The sequence below is a fragment of the Manihot esculenta genome, chromosome 3 (assembly GCF_001659605.2).
Source record: "Manihot esculenta cultivar AM560-2 chromosome 3, M.esculenta_v8, whole genome shotgun sequence".
Taxonomy (NCBI): domain Eukaryota; kingdom Viridiplantae; phylum Streptophyta; class Magnoliopsida; order Malpighiales; family Euphorbiaceae; genus Manihot; species Manihot esculenta.
The window spans coordinates 11,970,496-11,988,426 of NC_035163.2; the positions used below are offsets into that span (position 1 = coordinate 11,970,496).

General features: G+C 37.0%; 1 protein-coding gene across 1 annotated transcript; it reads left to right on the top strand.

Annotated features, from left to right (window-relative positions):
* Positions 1 to 1,793: 1,793 nt before the first annotated feature.
* On the top strand, positions 1,794 to 3,116 carry LOC110612280 (probable purine permease 4). The gene has a single exon (XM_021753021.2). It carries the CDS (start codon positions 1,872 to 1,874, stop codon positions 3,084 to 3,086), a length of 1,215 nt encoding a protein of 404 aa, XP_021608713.1. The 5' UTR covers positions 1,794 to 1,871; the 3' UTR covers positions 3,087 to 3,116.
* Positions 3,117 to 17,931: the final 14,815 nt, after the last annotated feature.

Sequence of the window (17,931 nt, forward strand, 5' to 3'; positions counted from 1 at the left end):
CTTAATGTGAAATTCCTTTTTTTTTTTCTCTTTCATGCTTTCTCTCTCCAGTTGAAGAAGAAGAAGAAGAAGAAGAAGAAGCTGTAGAAGAAGAAGAAGAAGAAGAAGAAGAAGAAGAAGAAGAAAGAAGAAGAAGAAGAAGGAAGAAGAAAGAAGAAGAAGAAGAAGGAAGAAGAAAGAAGAAGAAGAAGAAGAAAGAAGAAGAAGAAGAAGGAAGAAGAAAGAAGAAGAAGAAGAAGAAAGAAGAAGAAGAAGAAGAAGAAGTTGCAGAAAAAGGAGGAAGAAGAAGAAGAAGAAGGTTAATTTTGTCAATTCACGTGTCCCAAACGGCTATTTTGGACGGAAGGACTACGAAGTTGGACAGAAAAGAAAGTGAGGGACTTAAGTGTTGGGTCGCCAAAATAGAGGGACATAAGTGTTAATTACGTTAAATCTCAAGGACTATAAAGTAATTTTCCCTTTATTTTATTTTACTTTTTCATGCTCTCTCAAAATTATATGCTTTTAATAAATTAATTCTGAAACCAACTGTTTGTGATCATAATCCAGTATTTTTTGGATCGTCTCAGACTTTTTGGTTGACTTTTATCTTAAAAAAAAATATCGAAACTAGCTTTAAGAGGAAGAAAAAACAAGAGATGTGATTAAAATCAAATAGTCTTATGAATTTATCTATAATACTACTATTTATACATTTAAAATATAACTAAAAAAGCTAAACAAATTGAAATAATAATTTATATTTGACTTACTTGATTTAATATATTTTAGGGTGTTTATTGAGTCAAATATTCATTAAAATATGTGGTGGGATTTCTTGGTGTGAAATATTTGTGATGGATATAGTTGATCCAAAAGGACCATGTTAAGTTCTAAAAACAAGGAGATAAAAAGGGATTCCTTAAAAAGAAAAGGGACACTTGTGAGAAACTAAGGCAATCGAAACTGAAAAGCTGGGAAAATCCCATCGCCATTAAGCCCCATTTGGCATTAGCTGCATGTTCTCATTTCACTCTATGGACGATATCTGGCAATGCAAAAACACAAAAGTTATGGTTACAGAAACTGATAGAAAGTGAAGCCAGTAAGGATGCAGTCAAAGTTAGCCGTTTCAAACCACACACAACAACTCTCACCTCTTTCTCTCTCTTCACTTGTGCTTTCCAAAATAAGGCCACTTGTTTAAAGTTTAATTAAGAAACCAACAAAAGCAGAAGCAATTCACAGACTACCTTTCTCTTTCTGGCTTCTCTTATCCTCTCAATATGGTTAATCATTAATTACGTACCTAATTCTCATTATTATTACCTTTAAGTGTACTATAGTAATTTGCTTATTGGTAGTACAATGAACATTCTAGTCCACCATCGGACGGTGGAAATAAATCCATATATATAGGTGGATGATGCAAGATCACAAAGGCACTGATATTCATCACCATTGGATGCTCGTATTTGGATTTTGTCTACAAGCCAATTTCATGTTCATATGTTTAAGCTCAAAACCTAATATAGGACCCACCGCTGAATGTTCATATGTTCGTCCTTCTTTATTTTTAAGTGCAGACAGTATGTAAAATTTCAAATTTTAATATTTTTAACTATTTATTTTGAGAAATTAATTTATTTTTATAATGAGAAGAGAGAAAATTATTTTTTATTGTCTTTTTTAAATAAAAAATAAATATATAAAACTTATTGCGATATGTCGCAATAATTTTAACGTAATAAATAACTTATATAAAAGATGTTATTATATCTAATTCCCAACTTAAATCAGTTGGCCTCTTAACATCTCCAAGCCTCAAAAGGCATTCACCCACCCACATCAGTGAGATAGAGTGTCGTCTCCTTTGTTTCAACTCCTTTTTAATGGATTTGTTTGTAGAAGCCCCATCTGAAAATCCTCCCAAAAACAACCTAACACACTCTCCCACTCTCCACAGTATTCATCAAGAACTGCAGCTGCACCAAGAAGCATCACTAGGGATCATGAGCAACAATATTAACCCAATTGCCCAAATTCAAGAAGCTGATCAGAAGCCCAAGACTACCAAGAGGTATATGCTTCTTTTGGTGATCAACTACTTGTGCTTGTTTGTGGGTTCAGTCTCTTCTAGCTTGCTGTCTAAGTTCTATTTCATCCACAAAGGTTCAAGCAGATGGGTCTCTACTTGGGTCCAATCTGCTGGTTTTCCTCTTCTTCTCTTCCCCATTTACCTTCCTTATTATCTCTTTAAATGCACTGAGAGAAAACCCTTTGATAAGTTCACTCAAAGAAAATTGATCTTGTCAATCTTTGTAGGCCTCATGTTAGGCTTAAACAATCTTCTCTTCTCATGGGGCAATTCCTATCTCCCAGTATCAACCTCGTCTCTGCTTTTATCATCACAACTCGTCTTTAATCTCATTCTCTCAGTCATCATAGTAAAACAAAGGATCACCTTTCAAAATCTCAATTGTGTAATCCTTCTGACACTTAGCTCAGTCCTTCTAGCCTTAGGTTCAAGCCACGACAGGCCTCAAGGCTTAACCCCAACCAAATATTTCATAGGGTTCTTCTCCACAATAGGAGCAGGCTTGTTATTTGCCCTGTACTTACCAGTGATGGAAAAGATATATAAGAATGTCCAGTGTTACGAAATGGTGATGGAAATGCAGCTAGTCATGGAAATCGCAGCCACCGCTCTAGCCACCGTAGGGATGGCAATAGACGGAGGATTCAGAGACATTAAAAGAGAAAGCAAGAGTGAATTCGATAAAGGAGAGACGTGGTATTGGATAACAGTAATAGGGAACGTAGTAACATGGCAGATGTGCTTCATGGGGACGGCGGGGATGGTGTTCTTGACGTCGTCGCTGACCGGAGGGATATGCATGACGGCGCTTTTGGGCATGAACGTGGTGGGAGGAGTATTAGTGTATGGGGATGAGTTTGGTGGAGTGAAGGTGGTGTCCACTTTGCTTTGTGGGTGGGGATTTTGCTCTTATGTGTATGGAATGTACCTTAAAATGAAGGACCAGAAACGGCTTCAGGAAAGGGAGAATAAAAATCTTGGGATGGAGATGGTTCATGTTGTGCATTGATGGTTATCATCAAATTTTATTTGCTTTGTCTTTTCTTTTTGTTTTTAGCTTTTTTCTTTTAGTGCTGTTCCATCTGCTAAACTTTGTTTTCTTTTAGCAAATATATGTAAAAGAATTAAAAAAAAAAGTGATGGAAATATATTTCTGGGAGTTGGAGAGAAGATGAGTTGAGGACAGTGACGGAGCCAGGAGCTTCCCTTTGGTAGGGCACCACCGGCTGCAACAGCACTGCTGCGGCACCACCGGCTGCGCCGCTGCGACACCTTCATCCCCTTCAAAGCATTTTCCGGTCGCCGATACGGCACGTACCCCTATCGTACTTTCACTCTGCTCCTGGTTGGGGATATAAGACTGCAATACTATTTAACTAAATTTCATTGATATTCTCAGTAACACATTTATCTTTTTCATTAATTAAATATTCAATCAGTCACATTGAAAAAAAAAAAACTAAAATAAGTGGACGTTATTTCTATTATTAGGCATAATGGTAAAAAAATTTCAAAATTTCTATTTTTAATAATTTTACTTGAATTTATTTTAAAATAAATTTACTCTAAATAATGCCATTTTAACTTTACTGGATACCACTATTGATTTTTCTTTTCTTAAATTTAGCATCTTTGCCAGATTTCAATATATAAGTCCCTGATAAATCAATTAAATACTAATTTACTATAACCTGCAAATTAAACGTTGTAATCCCTCACAATAAACATTTATATTTTGAAAATCCTTCAACACAGTAGAAAGAGTAAAACTCAGATATAATATTTCATGATCATTTCTCTAACAGCTGAATTATTCTCAAATATTTATAAATTAAAAAAAATTATTTAAATCTGCTCTATATAAATTCATAATATATAATATATGAGTTTCATATGGGTTCACATGGATTGAGATTAAATAAAAGTTTTTCTAAATTAAAATAAAAATTATAAAATTATAAATATTTCTGAGCAAGAAAAAATAAGAAGAAATCAATACAATATAGAATTATAGTATTTAATTTTAGTTAAAATATATTACCGTTTGATATTTAGAAGACTTAGCTCTGTGTTTTAAGAAAAATATTTTTCAATAAAATATTTTATACATTTTTCATGTGTTTATAACACTTAGTAAAAATTAATAAATAGAAAAATATTTTATTAGTGAAAAAGAAATTAAGTCATTTAAAAAAAATTAAATCATTAAAGCCTTTATATATAAATTTGTTAATTCAATTTATTTTTTTAAATTAAAATTAAATTATGAAAAAATTATTTTTAAAGATCTTCAATGGTTGGTTTTTTATATTCAAACCAACCTCATCCATCAAGTATATTTTTTTGGATTTGCAACTAAAGGTGTAATACCCGGCTAGACTCTGGTATCGGAATTCCTACCGTCCGGTGGAATCTCGGATGTCGGAGGCCTCTAGTAAGGTAGAAACATGTTTTCATAAAATGTTTTAAGTTATTTCATGGTTTTAAGTATGAAAATTAAATGAGTGTTTGCATGAAAAGTCTTTGGAGGAAAACCCAGGTTCGGCCGCCGAAAGTCAAGTTCGGCCGCCGAACATGCATACATTTTGGAGGCACGTTAGGCCCCCGAAAGCATGAGTGAGGGAAGTTCAGGTTCGGCCGCCGAAACCCAAGTTCGGCCGCCGAACATGGCATGCATGCGGAGGCACTTTCGGCCCCCGAACGTGGCCTGGCCAGCCACCTATAAAAGGGTCCCTTAGGTCCGCACGGGCGAGCTTTTCCTCCCCCGTTGTCGGCCAAGGTGAGTCTCCGTCACCCCTCCCTCGATCTTGAGTGTTTTCCTTAGATCTTCCATGATTTTCACGGGTTTTAACTTCTGTTTTGAAGATCTGTGAGTAAAGAGCAAGTTTTGGGTACTTGGAGGTTCAAAGAGCTCAATCTCTCCATCTCCAAGCTAGGATCGTCTTTCCTCTCGTTTCTTCAAGAGGTAAGCTCGGATCCACCCTTATTACGTGTTTTAAACAAGCATTTAGTGGTTTTATGGGTAGAGATGCATGTTTAGGCTTGTTGATGAGTTCATGGGTTTTGATGTTTTGGATGAACAATGTATGTTGATTTTGTGTGTTTGAAGTGTTGTAGTTGGGGTATTTGATAGTTTGAGACCCCTAGGTGTGATGTATGATATGTATGCATGTTTTAGAACAAGTTTATGCATGATTGGTGAGTTTGGAGGCAAAAATGCATAAGGGAGCCAAGTTTCTGCCCTTTGGCAGAAATCAGGTTCGGCAGCCGAAGGAACTTTCGGCCGCCGAACATGGCTGGTGAGGCAGGCCTTTCGGCTGCCGAAGTTGCCCCCGAAAGGAGACTTTCGTCTCTGTCTGGGATTTTCGGCTGCCGAAGGTGCCGCCGAACATGCATGAGTTTTGCCTCTGTCTGGGAGTTTCGGCCGCCGAAGGTGCCGCCGAACCTGCCTGACTTTCGGCTCTGGAGGGACATTCGGCCGCCGAACCTGCCGCCGAAAGTGCCCTGATCAGCCATTTCTTGCATGTTTTTCTATGATTGTTTCTTGATGTTTTAGGGGGTTTTTGGGGAGTATACTAGAGTTATGTTATGTATGTTTGGTCCCTCATTGGAGTCCACCCGTGTAGGTTCGGACCCGAGGAACCGAGGACCCCAGCAGTGAGCCAGCTGCTACAGAGTTTGTCAGAGCTAGCCAGAGGTGAGTGGAATAAACCTTAAGTTTTAAATTAAATGAAATATGAATTTTGAGCATGATCCATGCATCATGAATGCCATGAGATATAGTAGGTTGTTTGCATTAGTATTCACGAATATGTTGCATTGCATTTATGATGTTGATGTGGATTGGTTATTGGATGACCCTTTAGTCCTCATATGGCATGATGATGCTACGGCATGATACGGTATGGAAGTCCAGGTTGTACCCATTCTACGTCCCTGGCACGATGTAAGAGAAAGTCCAGGTTGTACCCATTCTACGTCCCTGGCACAGTTGGACTGTATGATATGTTATGTTAAGGGAAAGACCGGTTGTACCCATTCTACGTCCCGGCACAGTTGGACTATGTAGAGGACTATTGGTGACAATACCATCCGAGATGTGATTTGTTGTGATGTGTTGCATTCCACGAAAGCATGAAATTTTAATATATTGTTTTCTACTATTCTGCTCACTAGGCTTGTTAGCTCACCCCTCTCCCCTAACCCCAGATGTGCAGGTACAGGGTAGACCAGAAGGTTAGCCAGAGTTTTTGAAGTATGTTGATGTAATAGTTAGATTGTGGACATGACAATTGTATTATGATGTAATGTAAGAGATTACAGTATGTTATGTAATGAGGTATATTGAGGTTATAGACGTGCTTGACCCTATGAGTATTGTTATCCCTTTTGATACATGATCTATAGAAATGTTTTATTATGTTCATGAAAGCCAACTCATCTCATGTTGTATCGCCCGTTGGGGCATTGATGGGATCCCACAGAGGGATCATGATTATGATCATGACTATGTACATGTATGTTCAGGTTGAGTTGGATGTTAAAGGAAAAGTTTAAATTTTTATGTATGATTGTTGATCATGTATGGGATTATACAGGTTTACAGGTTCTATGTCAGGCTTGCTACGGGTCCCGGCGGCCTTAAGCCGATTTGGATCCTAGCGCCGGTAGCGGTCCGATTTTCGGGTCGTTACAAAAGGTCAATTCAATTTAATATATTTCATTCATTCATTAACTATTAATTTATAATTACAAACCATCTAATTGCCTTAGATATTATCAATTATCAAAATTAATTTTATCTATTTAACTTCATACTAACTGATGTTGAGGAGATTACGTTGATGATGTGGCCGAAACGACACTGTACTGTGGTAGGTTGAAACCTGTAAAAAAGGAAATACGAGGTGGTGGTGGATGCACACGGCAGCTGCTTCTATGCTCAAGGCAGTACCTTAAGGAATAGAGAGAATACTACTAAGAGTTTTAATAGTATTAGAGATAGCGTACATTTGTCTCTGTGATCGTTTCTCTTTTATACTGTAAGAAAATGGAGATAAATATAGCATTTTTTGAAAATTCGGCGATGATGTGGCCGAACATCACCAGCTAATAGGTCGGTGATCCCGTGATCACAAAGGAAATGGAAATGTGCCTGATAATGGTAACTTTGTACCAAGACTCGGCCTATCAAGAGAGGGCGAGTCTTGAAGATAAAATCGAGTGTTAAAGTGTCCGGATCTCCCTTTTTTCGAGCGGGACCGCATTTTTCACTTGTTAGATCCTTGCTATGTGGCCTCTGTTTTGTGGTGACAACTCATAACTTATTTTGCGCGGATGTTATGTAACATCAGAGGTGCCCCCAATGGTCTTCGACTCTTTAGGTTCAAAGGTGGCCGTTTGCCTTTTCAGTTTAGGATACATGGTGTGAGCTCAATTGTGAGTGTTGTTTTGCATACCTGTGGTCGCCTTATCTTCTGCTCCGCATTCAAAGCTTTGTCGATTATTTTACAGTATAAGAATTATTCTTTCTTCTTTTTGGCTCACAATAGTTTCTCATGGGAGAGAGGAATGGAGGTCCTTCTTCTTCTATTCCTGAGGGTAAACAAATCTATGTAGAGGATATCATCATGGTCCTCAAAGAGCAACTGAAGCCGGATCTTCATGAAGGTTCAAGCATATTGCTTTGTCATGAGGATTACAATCAGTCTGACTATAGCGTCTTTATGGCGCTGTGACCCCTAGGGCAGAGGCTAGTTTGTGCAAGATTGATTCTAAGGACAAGGTCAAGAAGGTAGTTGGCGAGACCGCTCTTCTTGTGGCCTTTTAGACGGCTCCCTTCCATAGGGTGGGATAGATTTTGAGGATTCTGATGTAATAGAGACTTTTGATGTAATAGAGACGTTATTCAAGTCTTTTTGACTCCTTGTAATATTTTGTAATGAAAATATATATTTTATATGGTTTTATGTGTTTCCTAAGTTGCCACCATTTTTACCGAATGAAGAGGGCTAAAGCTCCCGTTTAGTCATAAAATAATTTTAGAGGATTTACTGAAAAATAGGATTAATACTTAGGCCTAACAGACTGCAGTCTTTCTATCGTAAAATGCCTTAGAGGGATTTAGTAATTAGAAACTTTCATCCGATCTAGTTCTTTATTTGACACCTTTTCATTCTTTGTCTTTTGGGGGGTTGTTATATTCGTCTTTCTAGCTGTCTAACGCAGACGACTTGATTAATGGGACCAACGCCTAAATTCGTAGTTTGGCGATAGTTGCCTCGTGGCCTGACCCGGCGAAAACTGCCTTGTGACTTTGCTTAGTATGATCAACACCTGAATGGTCTAGCGAAAACTGCCTTATAACCTAACCTGGCAAAAATTGCCTTGTGACCTAACTTGGTAAAGATTGCTTTGTGGCCTTGCTTTGTGGGACCAACGCCTGAATGGTCTGACTGATATCGCCCTATGATCTTGTTTAGTGGGACCAACGTCCGAATGGTCTGACAAAAATTGTCTTGTGACTTGGTCTAGCGAAAACAGCCTTGTGGCCTTGCTTTATGGGACCAATGCCCGAATGGTCTGTCTGATATCACCTTGCGACCTTATTTAGTGTGACCAACGCTCGAATAGTCTGGTAAAAACTGTCTTGTCGCCTTGTTTTGTGGGATCAACGCATGAATGATCTGGATGATATCGCCTTGCGATCTTGTTTAGTGGGATCAATACCCGAATGGTCTGGCGAAAACTACCTTGTTACCTAACCTGGTGAAAACCGCCTTGTGGCCTTACATAGTGGGACTAATGCCCAAATGGTTTGGCAAAAATCGCCTTATGACTTTATTTAGTGGGACCAACGCCTGAATAGCCTAGCAAACACTGCCTTGTGACATGACCTAGCGAAAATTGCCTTGTGGCCTTGCGTAGTGGGACCAATGCCCGAGTTGTAATACCCGGCTAGAATCCGGCATCGGGATTCCTGCCTTCCGGCGGAATCTAGGGTGTTGGATCTCTCTAGAAGGGTAAAATGTGTTTTCTAAAATGTTTTTACTGATTTCATGGTTTTAAATGAAAAAGAATTTAGTTTTGAAAGGAAAAAGACCAAGGAGGCAATTGCCAGGTTCGGCCGCCGAAAGTGAAGTTCGGCCGCCGAACATGGGAAGGCTTCGGGAGCGCCTTTGGCCTCCGAAAGTCTTGTTTAAACGAGCTAAGGTTCGGCCGCCGAAAGTCAAGTTCGGCCGCCGAACATGCATGAGTTTAGGGGGCACGTTAGGCTGCCGAAGGTCTTCGACCAGGCCACCTATAAAAGGCCCTCAGATCGGAAATGGGTGAGTTTTCTCCCCATTCTCGAGCTCAGGTGAGTTTATGCCTTCCTTTGGTCGTTTTCGTGTTTTCTCTACCCATCTCTCAAGTTTTTCATGATTTCTACCTTTGTGTTTGAAGATTTAAAGCTTAAAAGGAGTTTTGGGAGCTTGGAGCTTTTGGAGCTTGAATTCTCCACACCTCCGAGTTAGGGGTCACACCACCCTCGATCTTCAAGAGGTAAGTGTAGATCCTTGTTTCCCTAGTGTTTTCATGAAGTTTTATGAAGATGTTTGATGGTTAAGTATGGGTAGATATGCATGTTTAGGTTTATGTGGGTTTTATACCCAATGTATGTTATGTGATGTTTGTGTTGAGGAGTTTATGTTAGTTTATGCTCCTTTATGCTTGTGGGAGTGAGTATGCACGATTGGGAGAGAGTATGAGAGGATTTGGGTATATTTGAGTTTGGTTTTTGGCTTGGCAGAATCGGACCTGTCGTCCAGAGGGGACCAGGTTCGGCCGCAGAAAGGAGTTTCGGCCGCCGAACCTGCATGGGAGGCAGTCTTTAGGCTGCCGAATGTGCCCCCGAAGGAGGGACTTTCGTTTCTGTCCTAGGGTTTCGGCCGCCAAACCTGCCGCCGAACCTACCCGAGTTTCGTCTCTGGAAGGGACTTTCGGCCGCCGAAGGTGCCGCCGAAAGTGCCCTGTCCAGCCGTTTCTTGGGTGTTTACCATGCATGTTTAAGTGATGTTTAGAGGGGTTTTTGGGGAGTTGTTTATGAGTTGTTAGAATGTGTTTGGCACCTCATTCGAGTCCACCTGTGTAGGATCGGACCCGAGAGACCGAGGAGGCCATTAGTGCTAGCAGGTGCAGAGTCAGTCGGCGTCTGCCAGGAGGTGAGTAGAACTAAACTTAATCTTTTATGCACAAAATCTAATGCCTAAAGCATGAGCATGCATCATGATTATGTATAGTAGGTTGATTGCACTAGTTCACGAATATGTTGCATTGCATTATTTCATGTTGATGCTGAGGAAGGGTGGACCGAGGCGACTTCAATAGCCCATATCTGTCACGAGTCGCGTCTTAGTCCTTTGAGAGCCGGACAAGTACATGTAGGAAAGTCCATGTGAGCTCTCTGTGGACCAGACACCATGTCATGTATGTTACAGGCCTTTGTGAGCTCCTATGGGGGAGCCGGGCACCGACAGAGGGATTTTTGATGTCATGTCCATCCTCTGAGAGGAAAGATGCATGCAAAAAGTCAGACTCTCAGAAACCAGGGTCCGTGGGGAATAAATCTTGCATAAGCCCCGAGACGGACAAGATTATGTGATTTCTCTGTGTTATGACGCATTTCATGAAAGCATGAATAAGAAAGAAAGAAGAAGTTAAATGAATAATAATAATATACCTAAAAATGGAGGAATTAAAGCAAATGTTTTTAGTAAAATGAAATCATAATTAATGAACTGTTTTCTCTGTTTCTACTCACTGGGCTTTTTAGCTCACCCCTTTCCCCTAACCCCAGTTTTGCAGGTCTGAAGTTGAGTTCAGAAGTTTTCAGGGTAAAGTCAAGGCTAAGTGATGTATGCATGTAATAGCTTAGTTTATGTTTATGTTTAGTACGTTAGAGTGGACATGTATTATAAGTTAATGAGATGTAATGTAATGTTAAGTAAAGTTTATGTTTATGGATTAGTTGTGCTTGGCCCTATAGTCTGGTTAATCCCTGCTATCGCATGGTTATGTTTATGTTTTTTTATGTTAAGTTGAGAACCAGGCTTGATGTATGTAATGTTGACCCAGCTAGAGCATTTGATGAGGGCTCTAGCATGGGGAAGTTTATGTTTTCAGTTATGAGGTAGCATGCAGGTCAAGCTTGGTGTATGTTCAGTTTCACGTTTTATGTTTAAGTTTTAATCATGTATGGGATTTGACCAGGTAATAGTATGTATGTTTGGCTTGCTACGGGTCCCGGCGGCCTTAAGCCGATCTGGATCCTAGCGCCGGTGGCGGTTCGGGCCGTTACAGAGGGGTATCGGTTTACGGGTCGTTACACGAGTGGTCTAGTGGAAACTGCCTTGTGACCTTGTTTAGTGGGACAAACACTAGAATGGTTTGGCAAAAATTGCCTTATGACTTGGCCTGGCAAAAACTGCCTTTTTGCCTCGTGTAGTAGGACCAATGCCCAAATGGTCTGGCGGAAACTGCCTTACGACCTTGTTTAGTCTCTCTTCGAGGAAGGCAACCCCATCATTCCTTGTTACTGAAGAATACCACATGTGGAAATACCTTGTTAAATTGTTATTAATAAAACTTTCTTAGATTACAGATGTTTTAGGAATTGGAATGACTCGACCATCTAACTTGGCCAGCTTATATGATCATAGGCGAATAACCTTCGAAACCCTGAACAGTCCTTTCCAATTCTCGCCCAACTTACCAGACCCAGTGTTGGACCTGTTATATCTGTTCTTTTAAGGACTAGATCCCTACGTTGAAGGCGTATGGCCTAACCTTACTTTTGAACATTCTAGACATCTAGTTTCTGTAAACTGCTATTCTAATTGCCGCCTTTTCTCGCAGGAATTCTGCTTGGTCCAAATTGAATTGTGTTTCTTCAGGATTCCCTGATATCTTAAGGTATTGTGTCCTGAAGCTGCCTACTTGGACTTCCACGGAAATGACCGTCTCGACCCCATATACAAGAGAAAAAGGCATTTCTCCTATATATGTCTTGGGGGTGGTTCTGTATGCCCATAGTATGTGGGGTAACTCTTCGGGCCAGTTACCCTGGCTTGGTCAAATCTTTTCTTCAGACCTCGTAGGATGGTCCTATTTGTCTCCTTAGTCATACCATTGGTCTGGAGGTAATAGGTTGAACTGAATCTTAAGTCAATCCCCCATTTCTTGCAGAAGTCTTTGAACCTAGAGCTTGCAAATTTAGTTGCATTATTAGTGATTACTATCTTTAATATTCTGAATCGAGTGAATATGTTTTTACTGACGAAGGAAATCACTTGTTGGGTGGTGATGGATTGTATTGCCTCAGTCTCTACCCACTTGCTGAAAGGATCTACCACCACGATCATGAACTTTCTTAACCCGGTTGCCTTAGGGAATGGGTCAAGGATCTCTATCCCCATTGAAAGAAAAGATAGGGACTTCCAATGGCCGCTTGCATTTCTCTTGTGGTCCTTGGTATATTTGTATGCGCTTGGCATCTTTGACACCTCTGGATAAGCTGCTTTGCATCTTTCATTATCATCGGCTAGTAGTACCCTTGTCTAAATGCTTTTTGAGTGATTATTCAGGCTCCTTCATGGCTCCCGCAATCACCTTCATGGTTATCGCTTAAGATTTCCTAGCCTTCCTCTTCGATAACACACCACAGCCATGGATGTGTCGAGGACCTCTGCATAACCAACCATTAATTAGTGCGTATTTAAAATACTTTCTTATTACTTGTTTGGCTGATAACTCATTGGCTGGAAGATCATCTTATGTCAAGAATTTGTATACTAGCATTATCCATGATTTCCCTTCTTTAATAGGAAAGGACTCTTCCACTTCTGTTGCTGGAGTGTGCAATTCCTCGAACTAAAACAGTTGGGTCAAGTGCTATTCACCCGCCGCTGCCATCTTAGTTAAAAGATCTGCCTTTTCATTGTCGCCTCTGGCCACCTGGCAAAGTTCGCAATTGCCTTGCCCGTCTTTAACCCTGTCCATCAGGGACTGAACCATTTTCTCGTATTTCATAAGTTTCAATTCTCGGTCTTTGAATTGTATCATTAATTAACAACCAATTGTGAGTCACTATAAATAATAGATTTTTGTATACCTAATTTCTTGATGATTCTTAAGGGCATTATTATAGTCTCGTATTCGACTACTTTGTCAGTGGCATTGAAGGCGAGTTTGGCCACATATCGAAGCTTTATCCCTATCTGAGATTGCAACAGGATCTCAATTCCTGAACCCCCATCTCCACAGGCTCCATCTGCCTAGACCTTCCATTCCTCTGTGTTCTCCTCTGAAGACCTTAAAGTTTCTAACGATGGAGTCATATATGCAACAAAGTCAGCTAGCACCTTGGCTTTTATGGCCTTCCGTGGAACATACCTGATATTATAAGCTGACAATATTACCACTCAGGTGGATGACAACTCCGGCCTATGTAGAACCTTCTACAAAGGGTAATATGTTCTGACTTCTATGGTGTGTTACTCGAAGTATGGTCGTAGCTTTGTGGCTTACATTATAACTGCGAACGCCAACTTTTCGAGAGGAGGATAGTTCAACTTTGCTCCCTTCAACATCTGATTGGCATACTATACTAGGCTTTGCACCCCATTATTTTCACAATCAAGTACCGAGAAAACTATTTCCTTTGTCACATATAAGTATAGAAATGAAACTTCGCCTTCAACGGACGGGCTAAGCAACAGAAGGGATGATAATAATATTTTTAGACTTTCAAATGCCTTTGCACACTCTTCTCCCCATTCAAACTTACCTTTGCCTTTCAAAACTTTAAAGAACTGGAGGCACCTTCTAGCCGAGCATGATATGAAATGACCCAGGGTAGTGACCTGCCCATTCAGCCTTTGTACCTCATTAATGGTTTTGGGTGCTTTCATGTTTTAGATGGCACTGATCTTCTCAAAGTTTGCTTATATACCTCTTTCCGAGATTATATATCCCAGGAACTTCCTAGCTTTTATTCCGAAAGTATACTTTTTAAGGTTTAACTTCATACTCACCTTGTTCAGGATGTCAAAAACTTTTCGGATACCTTCGGATATCTTATGGTCGCTATGTCTGTGGGGCCGAACCTTACCTCTTGCTTGGTCCATGGTTCTTGATGGACAAATATGACATCCTCTGCTACTTGCTTATTTTTTCATTTACCCTTATCAGGTCCTCCGGTAATAACATGTACAATTGTGGCCATTTATAATAATAGGGAAGAAAAGTTCCTCCTTTAGAGAGAAAAAGAACGAGAGCCTAGCGTGAATCCAAATGAACAGAGAGAATCCAATGGGTTTTTTGGCGGCAGAATCAAATGATGTTGAGGAGATTAGGCTGATGACGTGACCAGAATGATATTGTGCTATGGTTGATTAAAGCCTGCAAGAAAGAAAATGTGAGGTGGTAGTGGGTGCCCACAACAGCCACTCAGACGCTCAAGTCAGTACCTTAAGAAATAGAGAGAATACAATAGATGACTCAGAGTTTTAGTAGTATTAGAGATAGTGTATCTTTGCCTCTGATCGTTCTCCTTTTATAAAATAAGAAGATGTAGATAAATATAGCATTTCCTGAAAATTTGATGATGATGTGGCTGGCTGCTCGATAAGGGATATTGCCAGCTAATAGGTCAGTAATCTTGCGATCAAAGGCGAAATGGGAATGTGCGCCTGATAACGGTAACTTTGTGCCAAGATTCAGGCTATTAGAGGAGGGGAGTCTTAACAATAAAATCAGGTGTTAAAGTATCTGGATCTCTCTATACTCAAGTGAGACCGCTTTCCCACTGTCTGGATCTCTCTATACTCAAGTGAGACTGCTTTCTCAATTGTCAAATTCTTACCACGTAATCCCTGTTTTGTGATAACAACTCATATATTACTTTAGACGGAAGTCATGCAACATCACTAACAATAAAATACAAATGAATATTCATTTAGATCTTAAATGCATGTTACTCACCTGTTTATATTTTATTAAAATAAAACTATAATTAAAAAATATAAATAAAAAAGTATTTTAAAAATTAAATAAATATAAAAAATTAAATTTAATATTAAATTTTAAATAATGATAAAACTATAATTAAAAAATATAAATAAAAAATATTTTAAAAATTAAATAAATATAAAAAATTAAATTTAATATTAAATTTTAAATAATAATAATAATAATGTTACATAACATCTACTCAAAGTAATCTATGAATTATCACCTCAAAACAGTCACCACAAAACATGTGACAGGAATTTGGTAAGTGGGAGACACGGTCTTGCTATGAAAAATGAGACCCTAACACTTCAACACTTGAACCATCATCAAGACTTATCCTCCCCTAATAAGTTGAGTCGTGACACATGATTACCGTTACTAAGTTCATTTCCGCCTCACCTATGATTGCGAGATCACCTACCTCTTACGATGTAAAAGGGGAATGATCACATATACAAAGGTATATTATGCTCTAATAATAAAACTCTAAGCAATTTGTTGCATTCTTTCCTTGTCACAATATTGACTTAAGCATCGGAATGGCTACCGTGAACATCCACTACCACCTCACATTTTATTTTTACGGAATGGCTACCGTGAACATCCACCACCACCTCACATTTTCTTTTTTATAAGTTCTAACCAATCATAGTATAATTTTATTCTTACCAAGTTATCATCTAATTTCATCAATATCACAAAAACAAGAAAATTAATTAATTTTATAAATTAAATACTTCTAAATTTTATAAATTACATTATTAATAATAGAAACACAAAAAACTTCACTTTAAAAATAATTTTTGAATGTTATTTTAATTTTTTTTTCAAATGTGACTAATTTCAAACTTAAAAAAATATAAAAAATTAAAATAATTATATACATTATTTTAACTTCTTTTATAAATATAGTTAATTTTAATTTTATAAAAATTAAAAAAATTATTATACCTGAAATAATTGAAGAAAACTAAAATAATGCATCTATTTTATATTGTAAATATAGAAATATGACTAATTTTAATTTTCAGAAATTAAAAATAAAAATAAAAATAAAATAATTAATTAAAATATTACAATTTTAATAATAATAGAAATATAAATAAAAAATTTAATTAACATTAAATCAAAGCCACCATTAAAGAATAAAAAATAGGATTAAGATTGAAATGTGACCATTGGATGTAAAATAATTATTTATTAATTTTCCAATAAAAAATTACAAAAACCAAATAAAATATGCTGAATTTTTTTTTTACTAGTATTATACATGGATATTTATAATCATTTGAGTCCATTTATATATTTCTTTTTATTAATTAGTATGTAATAAACTAGCCATATATCTAATTGGTCAAAGATTAGGTGGGCGAGATTTCCTTTAAATAATTTTTATATATAAAAGATGGTTGTTTTCTTGCAACGAAGAGGTGGAAGAAATTTCACGGGAAACTCGTGAACGGATGCTTTTTTATCCTTAATTATAAGCCACCATAAATGCTTGATTTCATGTTTGAGCTCTTCACCGCATATATTTGTCCTATCTAAATACGTATATATTCAAATCATAAATAATTTTTTTTCAAATCTTAATTATCAAATACAAATAACTAGTTGATTTTTTATTTTATTAAAGTAATTATATAAATGGAGATTTAATATTTAGTTTTCACTTATTATCATTATTAATAAATCAATACTTGTATTTTTAAATATTTACTAAAATTTTTTTATTTTTTTATTTCCGTTAACGAAATAGTCTTTCCGTCTAATTTTATCTATTTCTATCATTAAAAATATATCAAAAAATCAAATTATTTCCATTTTCTTTTTCTTTTTTTTTTTCATTTTTCTTGTTTTTCTCCTCTTTCTTTTTCGATTCTTCTTTTATTTTTTATGTAAAAAAATTGAATTTTAAAAGAAGAGTTGAAATTATTGAGGAAGCATAATATATAAAAAATTAGATTTGAAAAATTAAATTATCGAGGAAGAAGAAGAAATTGGATTATTAAGGACCGAGAAGAATGAGGTTATTAAGGGCAAAATTGGGTTTTAAAAATTTTTTCTCTCATTTTTAATTTATTTTTAATGGAAAAGTGGACGGAAAGACTATTTTATTAATAGAGAAAAAAATAAAAATATTTTAATAAATTTTTAAAAATGTATGTATGAAATCAAATATATAATAATATTTTAATATCATATATAATATTTGTGGATTCTAAGAAAAGATTGAATGTATACATTCTGTAGTTTTGATTTATAAAAACGAAGAAAATAAGGAAGGAAATGTATGAAAAAGTGAAATTTAAAAACAAAGAAAAAGAAATAAATGGAAGAAGGTTTTTTTTTGTAAGTGATTTAGAAATGAATTTTAAAATTCTTTTCTAATTAAAAAAGTTGCAGGATTTTTCCTTTGCTTTTAAATTTAAAATATAATAAAAATGGACATGAGAAATGAAAAAAAAATAAAATAAAATATGAGTAAAAAAGAAAGGAAAAAGGAGAAAAAAGATAAAAGGTAAAAGGAAGGGAATAAAAAATAAGAAAAAAGTGAAATGAGAGAAAAGAAATGAAAAGAAAAGAGAAATAGGAAGAGAAAAAGCTTTTATAAGCAATTGAGAAACAAATTAAAAATGGATATAAAGTCCATATTTAATTGAAAAAGAATGTGATTTCTCTCTCCATAAAATAGAAACTGATTTTGAATTTTGTTTCTAAATTTAAAATGCAATAGAACCTAATATACCTTTTAAAGATGGAAGAAAGTGAAATTAAATAATGGGGAGACAGTAGTACTCCAT